Consider the following 18,401-nt stretch of genomic DNA (forward strand, 5'->3'; position numbering starts at 1 on the left):
CGCAGCTTGGACTTGATATTTTGAGATATATACATATATATACACAATAAATAATTAATATTTAAGCCTTCTAATGGAAAGAACTTCAGGGAATACCTTTAGTTGTATGCTTCCCTTGGAAGGAAAGGATAGCTGTGGTACAAATCTTACTAATTTGTGGCAGGCTTAATTGTTTGGTTTGTTCAGGGACTAAGAAAGAATGAGCTTATACAATTATTGGCATGGAGTTCTAGGGAGAGGTAGGTAGCTGGACTTCTCAGAAAAACAGAGAGAATGACAGTATTCGTGCCCATATAAGAGCTTAATTGAGGTTACTCATTGTACATGAGTAAGATGACCTGCCCCTGTGGTTGTCACTCAGCCTCTTTCCCCAGCTGTTCTAGAACTGCTTAAGTGGCATTAAAGCATAGCAGCAGAGTTGATGTCTCTGCAAAAAATCAGCTACTTGAACTTCCCATCACTAAGGCTGATTTGCTTACCATTGCTGCTGGTGCCCAAGCTGCCAATACAAAAGTAAATGGTCAGCTCCTTGTATGGTACCATATCTTACCTTACTCTGAGAGGACTGGGACTATTCACCCTTGTGACAGACTGAAAGTTAAACCCTTCTTTTATGAAATGAGGAGATGCTTATCTTCATAGGGATATTTATGTCTATTTCTATCTATGTCTTTCTCTAATTTCACTTCACAGGGAAAGATATTATCTATATATATATATCTCCTATATATTTTATATATAGACATATTATAAATATTAAAAATTCTTATAAATTATAAATATATGTGCTATACATAGTATGTAAAATATATAATGTACGTTATAAATAAACTGTAAATATGTTTGTAATATATATGTTTACATAATATAAATTATCTGTCACCAATTTATTTGTTAATTTGGGGTACTTCTTTGCCTTTCCTACCCACAGTGGTGTTGCCAGCAATACCATTTATTGATTCATAGAATACCTTCGTTGCCTTATATGTGGTTATGGTTTGATATATAATATTGCATCTGGGCATATTTTGATAGGAAGTGAAGTGTGACCATGGGTTTACACCCACTGCATTCACTGGACTTACCTGTGCTCCAAACCCCAGAAACAACTGGCTTGCTAGAGTAGTGTAGTGGCATACAGAAGAAGGCTCAGTTTTTATATCAACTGGGAGGTGAACATCTTGCAATTTCAGGACACTCTCTGATGCAGTACATATCTTAAACCAGTGACATATATATATATATATATATATATATATATATATATATATACACACACACACACATATACATATACATATACATATAGCTACCTGTTTTAAAGCTGGAATATATGAATCCAAGGTAGAAGAAGTCACTCTAACAATAAAACCAAATAATATACTAGGGAAATTTATGCTTCCTACTAATGGGAGCTTTGATTTAATGGTAAGCAAATCAGCCTTAGTGATGGGAAGTTCAAGTAGCTGATTTTTTGCAGAGACATCAACTCTGCTGCTATGCTTTAATGCCACTTAAGCAGTTCTAGAACAGCTGGGGAAAGAGGCTGAGTGACAACCACAGGGGCAGGTCATCTTACTCATGTACAATGAGTAACCTCAATTAAGCTCTTATATGGGCACGAATACTGTCATTCTCTCTGTTTTTCTGAGAAGTCCAGCTACCTACCTCTCCCTAGGACTCCATGCCAGTAATTGTATAAGCTCATTCTTTCTTAGTCCCTGAACAAACCAAACAATTAAGCCTGCCACAAATTAGTAAGATTTGTACCACAGCTATCCTTTCCTTCCAAGGGAAGCATACAACTAAAGGTATTCCCTGAAGTTCTTTCCATTAGAAGGCTTAAATATTAATTATTTATTGTGTATATATATGTATATATCTCAAAATATCAAGTCCAAGCTGCGGCTTCAGCTGCGCCTGCAGTAAGCCCTTCCATTCCTCTGTTAGACCAGCAGATTCTGGTTGGTACAGCTTGATACGACCAATAGATCCAGTGTTCATGTGCCAACACCTCCTTTTCTTTAACGTGGATCCATGGTATGATGTGATATTTTGTGTTATCATGTGTGTCTGCATTTCACTTGAACTATAATCCTTGGAGGAAATGGTTGGTCCAGAATTATAAAAAACATTGTGTTGTGATTATCCAATTGATGCTTGCTATAAACTTCACAGCTTTTCTTTTTTCACTACCAATTTTTCTAACACTACAGGGTATGCCAAGTAGGATGGTCCAGGTAAAAGGGTTATTTGCATCAAATCTGGAAATGCTGGAAAATAAAACCTTTTCCAGATCTGTACCCTGCTCAAGCTGAGAACCTTTCACATCTTTTAGTACATGAGTTTGAGTGCTATTCCCGTTACAGAATATGTTTCCTCCAGAAACAGGAGAAATCTACCAGACATTGTGCTTCCTTATTAGGTGGAAGGTACAAAGTTCAGTAATTTTCCTTTACTTTAAGAGGATACCCTCTTAAAGTAAATGGTCTGGACATTCCCCAGACCATTGAACTCCCTACAGTTTTTTTCAAACTTTATTCAGGATAATTGACAAACAAAATTTTATATATTTGAAGTTTACAATGCAGTGACCTAATATACACATATACTGTGTAATGATTGCCAAGATCAAGAAAATTAACACATCCGTAACCTCATATAGTAAACTCTTGGGGCTGTGTGTCTCTGTGTCTGTGTCTGTCTGTCTGTGATAAAAATTTTTTAGATTTACTCTTAGCAACCTTCAAGTACACAATACCATATTATTAACTATAGTCACCACATCGTACATTAGATCCTCTGAACTTATCTTCCTACAACTGAAAGTTTGTACGCTTTGACCTACATCTCCCCATTTCTACCTCCCCTAAAGCCCTGGCTACCACCATTCTATTATCTGCATCTATAACATCAGCTTCTTTTTTTTTAAATTACTCCACATATAAGTGATACTGTACATTATTTGTCTTTTTCTACCTATGTCAGTTAGCATAATGGCCTCCAGGTTTATCATGTTATCACAAATGGCAGGATTTGCCTTTTATGGCTGAATATTCCAGTTCATATATATACCACATTTTTTTACTCATTCATCCATTGAAAGAAATTTACATTGTTTCCATATCTTAGCTACTGTGAATAATGCTGCAGTGAAGATGAGTATACAGATACCTCTTCAAGATCCTGATTTCATTTCCTTTCAATATATACCCAGAAGTAGAATTGCTAGATCATATTGTAGTTCTGTATTCAATTTTTTGAGGAACAACCATATTGTTCTTTGCAAGCTTCATAATGTTTACTGTAAATTAGCAGCTGTACCAATTTGCATTTCAACCAACAGTACAAAAGGGTTCCTTTTCCTCCGCATCCTTGCTAACATTCATTTCTTGTCTTTTTTAGAATAGACATCTGTGTGTTATATGCAACTGATGAATCACTAAATTCTACTCCTAAAATTAATAAAACTATATGTTAACTCAATTAAATTTAAATAAAAAATTTAAAAAAAAAAAAGAATAGCCATCCTAACAGGTGTGAGGTGAATCTCATTGTGGTTTTGATTTGCATTTCCCTGATGATTAGTGATGGTGAGCAACTTTTCATGGGTCTGTTGTCCGTTTGTATGTCTTCTTTGGGAAAATGTCTATTCGGGTCTTTTATCCTTTTTTAATTGGATTAATTGCTTTTTACTATGAGTTATATGACTTTCTTATTATTTTGTATAATAACCCCTTATCAGATATAGAATTTGCATGTATTTTCTCCCATTGTGTAAGTTGGCTTTTCAATTTATTGATTCTTTTCCTTTTGTATAGAAGTTCTTCAGATTGATACCTCCCCAACTGTCGATTTTAGCTTTTGTTGCCTGTCCATTTAGTGTCTTATCCAAGAAATCATTCCCAAGACCAATGTCAAGGACCTTTTGCCTGTGTTTTCTCCTATGATTAAGTCTTTGATCCATGTCTCTGAAATCCTAAAATTTTAATGATATGGCAATTTCCGTATTCTTTATGCAATTTATTCACTCCCTTGACAACACATACGTATGACCTAAGCATGAATGTACTTGCCATTTCTTCCTTATCTGGTTTGATGGTGTAGTGTCGTTAATATAATAGACAATCTTAAATATATATAACCTATCCAGATGATCCATTTCTCTTCACACTATGACAAAGGGTAGAACAATAAATGGATACTGATGTCCATTCCATATAAATTCTGTTTCTAACTCTACTTTCTGAAAAAGATGGAAAAGAAAATTTACCATATCAGTGACCACATATCATATACCCAAGGCTGTGTTAATCTGCTCTACAGTGCCTAGGTGGCTCAGTCGCTTAAGTGTCTGCCTTCAGCTCAGGTCATGATCCCAGGGTCCTGGGATCAAGTACCTCATCGGGCTCCCTACTCAGTGGGGAATCTGCTTCTCCTCTACTTCTGCTGCTTCCCCTGCTCCCCCTGCTCCCCCTGCTCTTTCCCTCTCTCTCAAATAAATAAATAAAATCTTTAAAAAATAAAAAATCTGCTCTTACAACAATACCACTTTTGGTACAGCAACTGCAATTAAGGCTACTACTGAATTGAGTTTACAATAGTCCATTGTCATTTTCCAAGATCTGCCTGACTTTTGTAGGGGCCACAGTGGTGAATTAAATAGACAGAGGGTGGAGATCCCCTTCCTATATTGTTTGGGTATCATTGCCACCACTATCCCTACAGAATATTATGTACTTTTTAAAATACTGTCTGAGTGTATGGATGTGACAGTCAGTGCCTTCCCCTCTACAGTACCTGAAACCCACAGGGCAAGGAAACAGTGTGGCAGTTGTACCAATGACCAAGTATATCCATTCAAATTATACATCCAGGAAATGGTGTAATGATCACAGGGTGGGAGGGGTGTCATTTGGTGGACCCACTATGCACCAGATCTAGACCGGGACTTTGTATATAGTTAACTCCCACATGCCTCCCTTCAAATAAAGGATCACAATGACCCTTTAGGGATTTGAGTATACCTTTCAACTCAGACTCTGTGCCCAACAGTCCTCAAAATGTTGTGATATTCCTTTATTCCTAGTGTATGATTATGCAAGTTCATGGTCAAAGGTACCTTTGGGGAAAGTACTGAGAGAATCATTGTCCTGTATACTCACTGAGCTGTCACACAGCCCTTCCTCCTGGCATTTTTGTTAAAGTAATCTTGGTGTTGCCATGCCCCCCCAGCCCCTCCCAGAAGGATAGAGTTAGGGGTTATCTAAGTAGGTTACACATAATAGATCCATTCAAACATCTTGAGCCTTTAGGCTCCTTCCTCTACAGTATATCAGGGGAAATCTGGCATTTCAACTTCCCTGATAGTAGTGAGTGCCTTGGACAAAATGCCTGGTTGGTTTTACATACACAATAAATAATTGTAAATTTACTAACCCCATAAATACTGGGTTTTGTTGGTGATGAGGTCACCAGAGGAAGCCCACAAGGTTGTTTTCAAGTAAAACAGTTATTTTGTTATATTTTATTACCAGATACATTACAGTGCAGGAGTTAAGATTACAGATCCTGCATCAAAACCACAAGGCTTTGTGTCCAGTCTGATTACTTAATACAGCTTAGAATATTTAACATCTTCGTGCCTCAGACCCCTGCTGTGTAAAATGGGGATGGTGAGAGTATCTACTCAATAAGATTCAAAGTAAAGCCCTGAGAACAATACCTAGATTGTAAAAAGCACCATATGAGTCACCTCACTTATTACCTCCCCTAGAACACAAATGATGACAGACGATCATTATTTCATTGCCTCATGAAGGAAACTTCAATTAGTGCGTGCATTCCATTCCATTGTCTAGTAATTTTGTTAAATAACAAGCTGCACAATGTATGGAAAAAACCCTTCACACATATTCTTTAAACATTTCATTTTAAAATTTGCTGAAATATTTTAATTTCTCTTTCTGGAAGAGATACAATGATCTTAGTGTCACTTAAGCAGAGTACAAAGTTAATTAATGACATTCTTTCCCACAAAAGAAATAACATCATTAATTGTAAGTATTTGGGGGGACTTCAGGCCTACAAAATAGAATTTAATCAAAAATCTCACACAGACCTGTACCTCTGAAACAAATAATCCATTATACATTTAAAAGAAGAAGAAGAAGATAGTAGGAAGGGAAAAATGAAGGGGGGAAAATCGGAGGGGGGAGACGAACCATGAGAGACTATGGACTCTGAGAAACAAACTGAGGGTTCTAACGAGGGGAGGGGGATGGGGGGATGGGTTAGTCTGGTGATGGGTGCTAAAGAGGGCACATATTGAATGGAGCACTGAGTGTTATACGCAAAAAATGAATCATGGAACACTACATCAAAAACTAGTGATGTAATGTATGGTGATTAACATAACACAATAAAATAAAATTTAAAAATCTCTGATACAACTGTAGACAAAAGAATCCTGCTTAATAATGAATTCTAAACATGTTTTTTATAATTAATGCATTGTCTTAAGACTCAGCTTTGGTAGGACCTGAACAAGGAAATGTATGGTCATGGTAGAAACTAAGAAAAGATTTAGAAACAATAAGGAAGTGCTAAATGTAATGACAATTTACCAGAAAGAAGGAATACACATAAGACATGTAGAGCTCTTTGTACAAACAGACCCATAAGAAAAGCTGAAAGACTAGCATATGCACAGAAATTCAAATACAAAATCATTTGAACGTGAAGGGGGACTAACCTGGCAACCAGGAACATGGTTTCTGGTGCCTGGATCTCTGGTGATTTCTGGCTGTGTGCCTTAGGCTAATTGATGTCACCCCTCAATTCTTGGGTTATAGCTAGTGCAAAAGAAGGAGTTAGAACAAAAGATATTGACAATTCATTCTACCTTTAACTTTCAAAAATCTAACATAGGGTTAACAATTTCCAGAGTGCCTGATAAGGATGCAAAGGATGCAGAAAATGGAGAAATAAGAAGCAAACAGAATAGCAACAAAGAGAATTGAAATCAAGATATAAACTTGAGGGGCATCTGGGTGGCTCAGTTGGTTGGGTGACTGCCTTCGGCTCAGGTCATGATCCTGGAGTCCTGGGATCGAGTCCCGCATCTGGCTCCCTGCTCGGCAGGGAGTCTGCTTCTCCCTCTGACCCTCCCCCCTCTCATGCTTTCTCTCTCTCATTCTCTCTCTCAAATAAATAAATAAAATCTTTAAAAAAAAAAAGATATAAACTTGAATAGTAAGTAGATGGAGGATGATGTAAATGCGTAATTTCTCTATCAATAGAATAATCTGTCCAATGTAGGAAAAACATAAAACCTTTTTATTTACTCAATTACATGATAGCATTCTCCTAACCATGTAGGTTACAAAACATGTATTATTCACTTTTTAGCACTTTGATGTACAGAGTATCAAAAAAAAACATGACTTCTAACTTAATGGTGAAATAGATATCATAATATCATAGATAGTAGATTTCTAGGCGTATAACATGTCCTAAGTGTTGGGGATTTTTCTAAAATTGCATAATGTCTTTTCTATAACCAGCATGAGGGAGAATCTGTGATTTCATATCTTACACCATCCGTTCACAAAATCTTCCTGTAATACACAAGACGACTGCACAGTCTCCTCATTGCCACTTTCATCTCTTTGTTCCTGAATGTATAGATGACTGGATTCAGAAAAGGAGTGATAACTGCATCAAAAATAGCAAGATATTTATCCAGGTGTGATGTGGGAGAAGGCCATGTGTAGAAAAACATCAGTGGCCCAAAGAACAAAACCACCACAGTGATATGAGCTAACAGTGTGGAGACAGCCTTGGATGAGCCACCAGAGGAATGCTTCCAAACAGTAAACAAAATGAAGACATATGAAATGACCAGCAGGATAAAGGAGCCCACAGAAATGAGCCCACTATTGACAGTAACCATGAACTCCAGTTCTTGGGTGTTTGTGCAGGCAAGTCTGAGGAGCCGGGGAAGGTCACAATAAAAACTATCCAATACATTAGGGCCACAAAAAGGCAAATCTACCACAAAAACTAATTGAACCAATGAATGGATGAGCCCAATGACCCAAGAAGTGACTAAAAAGTATAGACATATCTTTGGGCTCATGATGCTCAAGTAGTGCAGAGGCTTACATATGGCCACATATCTGTCAAAGGCCATGGCAATGAGCAGCACCATCTCAGTGCCCCCAACAGCATGGCTAAAGAAGATCTGCGTAATACATCCACAAAAAGAGATGGCCTTGTGCTTCTTAAAAATATCACAAATCATTTTAGGGGCTGTGATTGAGCAAAACAACATATCAATGACGGAGAGGTTTGCCAGGAGGAAATACATAGGCGAATGTAGATGAGCATCCAAGGTTACAGTGAACACAATGACAAGGTTTCCCATCATGCTTGCCAAGTAGAACAAAAAGGAGAAAACAAAAAGGAGAAGTTGGATCTCCCATGAATTCGTGAGTCCCAGGAACACAAACTCTGATACTATCGACTGGTTCATTCCGTCTATTGCTTCAGACACCAGGATCGGTTTTCATGTTTCCCTAAAGGAAGAAAGAAAATGAAAAATGATTTCCTAGGCAAGTATTGGTGTTCACAAAAGGAAGCCTCCAGCCCATGAAAACAGTCATCATATTAACAACTCCCACAGCCAAATAATCTTCATCACATGCACATTGGACTTCTACTTAGAGGAGCCAGCTGGTTCCCAATGCCAGTATGAATTCAAAACTGCTACAACTAAATAAATTCCATCTCTGGACCTGTTTCCCTTCTGCTTTCTTCTACTATCACATGGCTATTTCTTATTTTCTCCTGCCCTCCATTCTACTTCAGTAACATACAAGGTCAACCTCAAATACTTTTGACTAGGACTTCTTATGAATGGATAGGATTTCAGCCACTCATATGAGTCACCTAACAATTCCTCATACATAGCATACAGTTTTCAAAGTCTCTGTTCTGTTATTCCTATTGCTTGATTAGACTTTAAACGTTTTCCTTCTTTCAGCTTTCAAAATTTCTCATTCTATTCTTTACTGTCCCAATTTCAATGTCCCAGTTCAAATGCTCCCTCCCTTGTGAAACCTTCCAGATCTGCCTCAGTCTCTCTACTCTCTCTGCACTGTTATCATTGATTTCACTCTGCCTCTCCCAATTATATAAATTTCCATTTCTCAAATTAACGTGTAGTTTCTTGGGTACAGGAATCATCTTAGTTCATATGCGTATTCCCCACCTCCATCACAATCACCTGTGGTGACTAACACAACCACTTATTTAATGAGTGCTTCACACTGGTTGAATGAAGAAATTAAGGTACTTAAGGTACTTAAGAAATTAAAGGTACTTAAGAATGACTCCTGCAGTCATGAGAGTTTATCATAATCCACCAAAGTTCACATTAATCATATATTTTGTGGTATCAGTCAGGAGTTATCATAGGATCCCAGGCCTCATCATGCAATTGTTTAACTACACAACATAATTATTTCACAAGAGAACTCTGTCATCAAATGAAATATAGGGTCTCAACTATTAATTTAAAATAGCAAATAGAAAGCCTTGTATATGTTTCAAATGGAAAAAAATATTTTATCTTTTAATTATGCTTACTTTCCAAAAAATTCACAATTTCTAACATAACACATGTGTTGACCTGAGGCAAATAATCTCCTCCACTAGTAGACAGACAAAGACAGAGATGGAGAGTCATTGGAGCCCCAAAGATAAGAACTCTCCCACATAACAGTCTTTTTTCTTTCTCAAAATACATTTGGAATGGATAAAAGAGTAACAGGAAAATAAAACTGGTGAAAACAGCCAGACAATATCTGTGTCTGCAATTGAGAGAGGGTCACAATTGAGTTACAAGGATAATGGGCACAAAAAGAACTAAGGGACAGTAGCCAAACTGCAGCATGGGTAACTAGGACACAATTACAGTTCTTTAAGGATAAAAAAAAAAAAAACCTACCAGAAATAAATCATCAGAGGTCCACTGCTCAGTAGCTGTTTCTGATTTAGTACAACTCCATGACTCCATGTTATACCAATGAAATAATTTATATAGAAAGAGATATATGAGGTGACCTGCTCATTATCACAAAGTCAATTGGTAGGAGGGTTTATAGAGGATCAAGAACCCATGGCTCCCACTGAATGTTCTTTGCCCTAAATAGAACTTCATATTAGTTCTATTTGTATTCATTCTCTATTTCTGCAGTAACAAATTACTGGGAATTTAGTGGCCTACCAAAACACAAATGTGTGATCTCACAGTTCTGAAAATGAGAAGCCCAAAATGGGTCTTCCAAGCTAGAATCGAGGTGTCAGCAGAGCTGCATTCCTTCTAGAGGACCTAGGAGACTATCCACTACCTTCCTCTTCCAAGGTTGCCTGCATTCTTTACTTCATGACCCCTTCCTCCCTCTTCAAAGTACATCACTCCAAACTCTGCCAACTGTCATCACATCTCCTCTCTGATTCCGACCATTCTGCCTTCCACTTGTAAGGTAGGATTCTTATGATTACATTATGCAGATAATCCAGGATAATTTGCCCATCTCAAAATTCTTAATCACATTGACAAAGTCCCTTGTGCCATGTAAAGTAATATATTCACAGGCTCGGGGATTAACAAATGGATATTTTGGGGCCATTATTCTGTACACCACAACTTCTCACAAGTGAACAGAGTTTTAGGGGGAAAAAGAAAACTTTATCACTAACAATGAATCTGACAAAGGAACTTTCAGAGAGCTCTCAGGAAAACGGAAGAGATATTGAAGGAGGAAGGACAGGTAGTGCATCGGGACCTTCTCCCTGAAACTACACATAAGACGCTTCTGACTCCTATTATATCTAGGACCAAGTCTGACCAACTAATATTCACCAATGATGAGGAACTTATCTTTGGATTATCTAAGATAATCAGCCAATCAATATGTTCTTGGACAACTAGGTATATCATTTTATCCTGAGTGCTTCTCTGAATGATTTTGATATGACTTTTGTTCATTAATTCAGCAAATATTTTTGAGTGCCCAGAATGCCAACTACCATTCCGGGCACTGAGAATACAGCATGGACAAGAATTCCTGCCTTTGTGAAGTCCATATTCATGACAGAAAATGCAGTTCTGGTCTGTTATATACAGATTTCCTTCCCTAGAAAGGATAAGAACACTTGAAGAAATGCTGTAATTCATCAAATACAGAGTCACAAACACTCTGCTTCTTTCCAGTTCAATTTCCACATTCACAGAGTCTCCTCTCAGTATTCTGACTTATTTTTTATCTGAATTTTTACATCTATGATTTCTGTCACAGTAATTTTTCAATGGCTTTCTGATAAATATGCATGGGTTTTATCTCCCTAAATATGGTACAAGACACTTGGGGTGAATTGTGTACCATAGTTGTTCATTCTGACTGAAAAGCAGCTCAGAAATGATGCTGGCTGGATTTCTTGGCTAATTCACTCATTCATTCAACAAGTACTTAGGTAGCAGTTAGCAGGACAATTTTAAGTGAAAGTTGTTTAAGCTGTTTTATGACCTAAAACCAAACCTCCATATCATGAAGTATGAACTAACTAATCAAAATTTTTCTAGGAATGGGCAGAAAAATAAGGCAAAAAGCATTCCTTCTGATCGCTAAAGGGAAAAGTGTGTTAGCCAAAACTCTTCCAAGGCTTCCATGAAGTAGGAATAACAGTGAGAATATACTATGACCTGTAAATATAAGTGGTGCTTCCTCCAAATTAAAATGTGAAGAGCAAAAACAAAAACAAAAACAAAACAAAAAAGTGATGGGGCCACTGGTCGACTCAGTCGGTTAAGCATCCAACTCTTGATTTCAGCTCAGGTCATGATCTCAGGGTCTTGAGATCAAGCCCCACGTCAGACTCCACATGAGCATGGAGCCTGCTTAAGATTCTCTCTCTCCCTTTCCCTCTGTTCCTCCCCCCACCTCACTTGCTCACACACTCTTTCTCTCTTAAAAAAAGAAAAGAAAATAACAAGTGAGAAGATAAAAGAAATACTGATAAACCTGACTGTTAATAATTTTGTAAGGAATAGGATTAACATAATCAATAAAGGATTTACTGAGTCAATCAGAAAAAAAAAATATATATATATATATATATATATATTTCTGTGTAAAACTTCCATAAAACTAGAATCTAGCCAGAAGGTAAAAAGGACAATTTTGGAGAAAAAGAAAATTAAATACATTTTTAAAATCAGAAAGGAAATTGATGGAAAGATGACGAAAAGGAAGACAACAGGAAATTGGGTTTTTGAATGCTGCAGGAGTCCAAGATGGTCAGTTAGAGGGAAAATTGTGGCAAACAGTAAGAAATGGCAGACTGGAAGCTCATTCAGATGTGCAGTCTCAAAAGTCCAGCAGCTCAGAATTGCTTCTTACTAGCATTAGAGTTGCTTTCTTTTTGACTAACACTGCATTCCCTAACTTTTGACTAACATACTGCATCCCCTAGTTTTACTTACATTGCTTAAGGGAAAGGTGCCATATTATGCTACTATAGACAAACAAATAAGTTACCAGATGGCTCTCCTTCGCTGAGATCTTATGTGGCAAGAAATGATGATTTCCACAATGAAGAAATAACTGATTCATTTTAAACCAGACTCATTACCCAAGAAGGATGAGCTTGGATTGGTTGCTGCAGAAGACAGAGCAAGAACAGGTGAGCTCAGGAGGGGAGAGCCAGACTCCAGGAATGAGAGCTAAATCTGAGAAGGATAAATGGGCCAAGGACAAAAGGTACCTACTTTACATCCCTAAAAGAACAAAAAAGCCAAATAATACAACTCACAAATGGGAGATCTGGAAACTTACCCAGGTCCTGTCTTCAACTATTCAACAGCTTCTAGAAAGAGACACTAGGTTCTGGGTGCTCAGGCACCTTGGGACATTGCAGACTTCCATGGAAACAGCACTGCTCCTTTAAGGCCATTGCCATTAGAAGATATTCCACTCACTTCTCTAGTTCTAGTCTAGCTATTACAATCAAGAATTATGACACGAATTACAGCCGTTCTTTATTTAGACCATGTAAATGATCATGGTATGCAGAAAACCCATATTCTGCAGCATTTAATGGAATCATCATTTATTTTTAATTTTTTTTTTAATTCAAGTTAGTTAGCATATAGTGTATTATTTGTTTCAGGAGTAGAATTTAGCGATTCATCAGTTCCATGTAACACCCAGTGCTCATTCCATCAAGTGCCCTCCTTATGGAATTATCATTTAAATGTCTTTATTTAGGGTCACCTGGGTGTCTCAGTTGGTTAAGCCCCTTCCTTTGGCTCAGGTCATGATCCTGGAGTCCAGGGACCGAGCCCCATGTCCATCGGGCTACCTGCTCAGCAGAGAGCCTGCTTCTCCTTCTCCCTCTGCCCTTCCCCCTTGCTCATGCACTCACTCTCTCTCCGTCTCTCTCTCTCAAATAAAGAAATAAAAATCTTTAATAAATAAATAAATAAGTGTTTGATTTAAATGGAATCAGAATTGGGGAACCCCTTAGAATAGATACATGGGAATTTTACATTTTAAAATGTTCTGAAAAAAAAGAAAGATGTTCATTATCCCCAATTAATAAAATCACTCAGTTGGAAGAGATATTGTTCTGACACAGTTCCTTTCTTTTGTTTCTCCATCCTGGACATGTCAGTTCCTCTACAGTTTACATGGTTTGAAACTGCATTTTCTTCCTTGGCGTCCCGCTTTTTATTAACATAACAGTCCAAAAGGTTCATCCTTACGAAAAGAAAATCTCTCATTCTTTCAAGTAAGCTGATGGCCACTTGATTCTTTCTCTGTGAACATAAAGACATTGTCAGCAACTCCCTCAGATAAATGTTTGATATCCTTGAACTTGGTAAAAGCAAATAACGATCACTTGTCTGTGCCCTCTAGTTTTAACCACCTCGATTCCTTTAGTCCTCCTTCATAGGATTATCTTCTATGCCTTCATCTTTGGCACTCTGCCTAACCACCCCCATTTCACCACCAAACATCTCACTGCAGTGACCTAGAAAAAATTCTAGCGAACATTTAAAGAACACAAAATCAGGAGGATTGATTACTGGTTGTGGAACATTACATATTTAGTTCCCTACTTTTTTCTCCATTCTTCCACCACCTAATTTTAACCTACACTACATTAGTTTACGTTAGGGTGAGTTAGTTCCCTAGATATTTTTCTTCTAAGCAGGTTTTAATTACACTTTCTCCATCGTGATCTATGAAATTGGAGTTTTATTTTTTTAATTCCACTTATCACATATACCTAATGAACTTTCTCTTTATTTCTTCGTTCCCTAAAGACAGAGGTAAAGTAAGCTTGTTATGATGGCACACATATTTGTATTTAATTTTAGTGCTAATAACTTCCCTAAAGATCCCTTGGTACAGTTAACAACCTAGCCTGCATCCTGGTCCTGACCACAGTGTGGACTCCAGACTCTGCAGTGTATCTTCAGTTGCATCTTTGGATCTCCAAGTCATTTCCAAGTCCTAGTTAAAACTTAAGGTTAATTCAGTTATTCATGTTGACAACCATTTGTTATTTATTCTCCTGCTCTGTTCATCATCTCCCCATCACCACCTGTTTCTTCCTGCCTCTGGGCCAAAACATAATTGAAAGAGACAAACAGCAAACCATTACATGAGTTTTCCTTGTCATTGAAGTTTATCTAGTTTAATACCTTCGTCTCTTGTCAACTTCACTCCATCCTTCCCTTGGAGCTATTCACGGACTATTATCTTGAACCCACAGAGGTATATAAAATGTTTCTAAAAATGGAAAATATAGCTAAATAACTGAACTGGATGACCAACTAATGCTGTTGTGAACTGGGGTTGCAAAACTGAAGTCATTTAATCAAGAAAATTGTCTCCTAAAAATATATTCACTTTGATTGAAGCAACAAAGGGAAGTATTGATAATGAGTCACAGGGGGAAGGAATGACACTAGAGTTTTTAAGAAAATTAATCTCAAAATTTTTTGCCACTTTAAATCCTATCATGAATAATAAAAACATCCCTGGATAATTTGGTAATACTCACTTTCCAAGAGATTTTTACAAATTATATGGAACAGCCTTATAAATATCGATTTTTCTCTAAATGTAAATGAACTAGGCAAGTGAAAGAATGAGATAAAAAAACTTTTGGTAAAAAAGAGCATACAAAAAAAAAAAGAGCATACAATATGACTCTTATAAATAATAAATTTACTGCATTGTAATAACCACTTTGAAGATACAGCTCTGTCTCACTCATATTTGCTTCTTCCAAAACAGCTTGTACACTGTCTTGCAATCAAGGGGGCAATCAGTGTGTTTGTTGAACTTCACCAAAAAATCCAGTCACTGAAATAATTCCATTGTCCCTTACTGTGCTTGTTATTTGAAATCATATTCCTATAATATGAATTAGAAACTTCACTTCAAAATATTAAGAGAAAGTAACAAGACTTGTGTCTATCTTTTTTAGCCTCAAGTGCAAGAGATTGAGGTAATCATATCCCTCATTTCATGGTACATTATCAGCATTGATTTACGGAGGGTCCCTCTCTTATTTTACTTACTTATTCCCATTAATATCCATTCTCTCTTTCTAATTCCTTTTCCTCAGAGGCAACCATTCTAGTATATTTTAAATGTAGCATGGTATTGATGTGGGAAACAAAAGCAAAAGAAATGCAGCTTAAACTAAAATCTCCTTGCAGGGTCACCTGTGTGTTTCAGTTGGTTAAGTGCCTGCCTTCGGCTCAGGTCGTGATCTCAGGGTCCTGGGATCGAGCCCCGCATCGGGCTTCCTGCTCAGTGGGAACCCTGCTTCTCCCTCTCCCTCTGCCACTCCCCTTGCTTGTACTTTCTTTCGCTCTCTCTCTCTCCCTCTCACTGTCAAATAAATAAAATCTTTTTTAAAAATAAAATAAATAAAATCTTACAGCTTGTAGCCCATTGATAGATACCTGAAGCAGGCAGAGCGTGACCTTTCTCAAGGAACTCGTGGCTGCCTTAATGTCTTAATGTTTAAAAGTAACCTTATCTTGGCAGAAGCTGGCCCCTCAAGGTCCTGAAAGCCTTGCTTCCAGATTCCTTGGAGACTGGTGCTATCCCTAACCCCCACTAATTAAAAAGTATACAATCAGTCACTCCTCACAGTCTCAGTACAGCTCTTTCTGCCCACAGGTCCTGTCCCATGAATAGGGAAGAAGCTAAGGTATAGGCAGGAGAGATAGGAGGCTCCTGACTCCCCTGACTAGGCTCTGAAACTATTCCTGGCAGGTGGAGACTGAAACAGAGCAGAATAAGAGATAAGGGAACAAACCAAGACAGCACAAATATCTCAAGGCCACAAGCTTCCCAGTCAGTTCTCAATAAAAGGCTGGCACTTGGGCGCCTGGGTGGCTCAGTTGGTTGAGCGACTGCTTTAGGCTCAGGTCATGATCCTGGAGTCCCAGAATCGAGTCCCGCATCGGGCTCCCTGCTCAGCGGGGAGTCTGCTTCTCCCTCTGACCCTCCCCGCTCTCATGTGCTCTCTCTCTCTCAAATAAATAAATAAAATCTTCAAAAAAAAAAAAAAAAGGCCGGCTCTAAAAGCCCTCAGTGGCAAGCCATTTGGGACCCCTCTCACTCCAGAGAGCTTTTTCTTTCCTTCCTGTTCTCACCCTCACTTAATAAACTTCACTCCACTTCACCTTTTTGTGTCCATGAGATTCATTCTTCAACTCGGTGAGACAAGAATCCTGCAATCCTACGACGGTATTCCATTTGCTATCATAAAACATGCAGAATGTTTTCTATGCACATACATATAAAATATTGTTGTATGTACCATTCTAAATATTTTATTTCACTTAGCCCAAGTTGCTATGTGGACATCAGGTCTATTATTCCCAGATATCACATAGTAATCTATGGTGGGTATGCACAACTTTTTGACTGTCTGATCACTAATACCTAATGGCAGACACCCGAGTTACCTCAGGGCTACTGCATATGATTATACAAGTATTGGGGTCACCTGCCACAACTTCTCCAACACCCATTTTCCAATAATGTTTATTTCAGCTGAAACACAGCTGTGTAATGAACATATTTGTTAAAATTCTAAAATATATGCACACTGGTTAGAATACAGCCACTGCCATATTTCCACTGGGGCTCTACCTGGCACTCAAGTTCTTTCTCCAGAATTCTTATGAATCAGATGTGAAAAGGGAATGCCTAGAATATCAGGGGTCTCCAGGATCTGGCTACTTTTGGAAACACTGGTGAAATCTGAACACAGTCTAGCATTGAGTTAATAGGAATGTACCAGTGTTGATCTCTCAGTGTACCACAAATGGACCGCAGAGATATAAGATGATAACATTAGAAGAAACAGTTGAAACTGAAGCTGGTCGAGGGCTGTATAGGAACTCCCTGGAATACCTTGGCAACTTCTTGGTAACACTAAAACTGTCCAGAATGAAAGCTCTATTTAAATGAAACAAGAAATCAGAAAAGAAATTTAAAAATAGGGCCGAATAGATTTATTAAGTGAAAATCATTCATGAACATTTGTTGAAGCTCTGCAATTTGGCGAACAGACATTCAGGAGACAAGGTGAATAATATACTGGTACCTGTCAGTGACAACTTAACAGCCCAATGGATACATGACACTTAACCACTGAGGAAATAAGATCTAAAGTGACAGAAGGCAGCAAAGGACCAGGAGCCTGGCAACCTAGACTCTGGATTTAAATCTTCCATATATTCCCTTTAGGATCTTGAGCAAATTAACTACTTTTCCAGTACCTGAAACTTTTTAAAATAGGAAAACTCTATGAGATGATTTACCTTAAAGTTAAAAAACCATGAGACCCCCCCCAACTGAATTTTAATAATTTTCTAAGTAACTGTGTGGGCTCTATGAACTATTATCTTTCAGCTCTAAGCTATCCTTCTATACTCTGTCAAGAAGCAGGAGCTGAGGCTCTGCAAACTCATTTCTTTTTGGCCAGCTCTGCCATTAGGGGGGGGGCACTAGAGGGAGACTGCACGGCTGGAAGAGGAAGAAGGGACTTTCTTGCTGCCTGTGGGCTTCCTTTCTGCTCACCATGCCTGTGAGCATCACCCAACCACACTGTTCACCTCAGCAACCTTGGTTTCTTTCCTAGGCAGCAGCTGCGTTCCAACCTTAGAGGAGGTCACCTCATCACACCCTCCTCAGGAATACCTGTGTTAGCCTGCAGTACGCTTGCGACAGGGGTGGTGTCCCTGCCCTCCTCTAAGCTGAGAGATCCTAGCACCAGCCAAGCAGCAGTCCCTCCTC

The 18,401-nt window shown here is 38.1% G+C and overlaps 1 protein-coding gene across 2 annotated transcripts in view; it reads right to left on the reverse strand.

Annotated features, from left to right (window-relative positions):
- Nucleotides 1-7,191: 7,191 nt before the first annotated feature.
- LOC118003699 (olfactory receptor 4F15) overlaps nt 7,192-18,401 on the reverse strand; it is a 38,499-nt gene continuing 27,289 nt past the window's right edge. The window contains exons 1-2 of one of the 2 annotated variants that reach the window (XM_034994801.1): nt 12,606-13,206; nt 7,192-8,579 (exon numbers count right to left, since the gene is read on the reverse strand). In XM_034994801.1, coding sequence (XP_034850692.1) covers nt 7,607-8,536 — 930 coding nt within the window. In that variant the 5' untranslated portion in view covers nt 8,537-8,579; nt 12,606-13,206 and the 3' untranslated portion in view covers nt 7,192-7,606. Of the gene's footprint in view, nt 8,580-12,605; nt 13,207-18,401 lie in introns of those variants that run through there. The other variant, XM_034994800.1, reaches the window with a different exon arrangement.

This window comes from Mirounga leonina, unplaced genomic scaffold (genome assembly GCF_011800145.1).
Source record: "Mirounga leonina isolate KUSES-001 unplaced genomic scaffold, KU_Mleo_1.0 Mir_91, whole genome shotgun sequence".
NCBI classification, from domain to species: Eukaryota; Metazoa; Chordata; class Mammalia; order Carnivora; family Phocidae; genus Mirounga; species Mirounga leonina.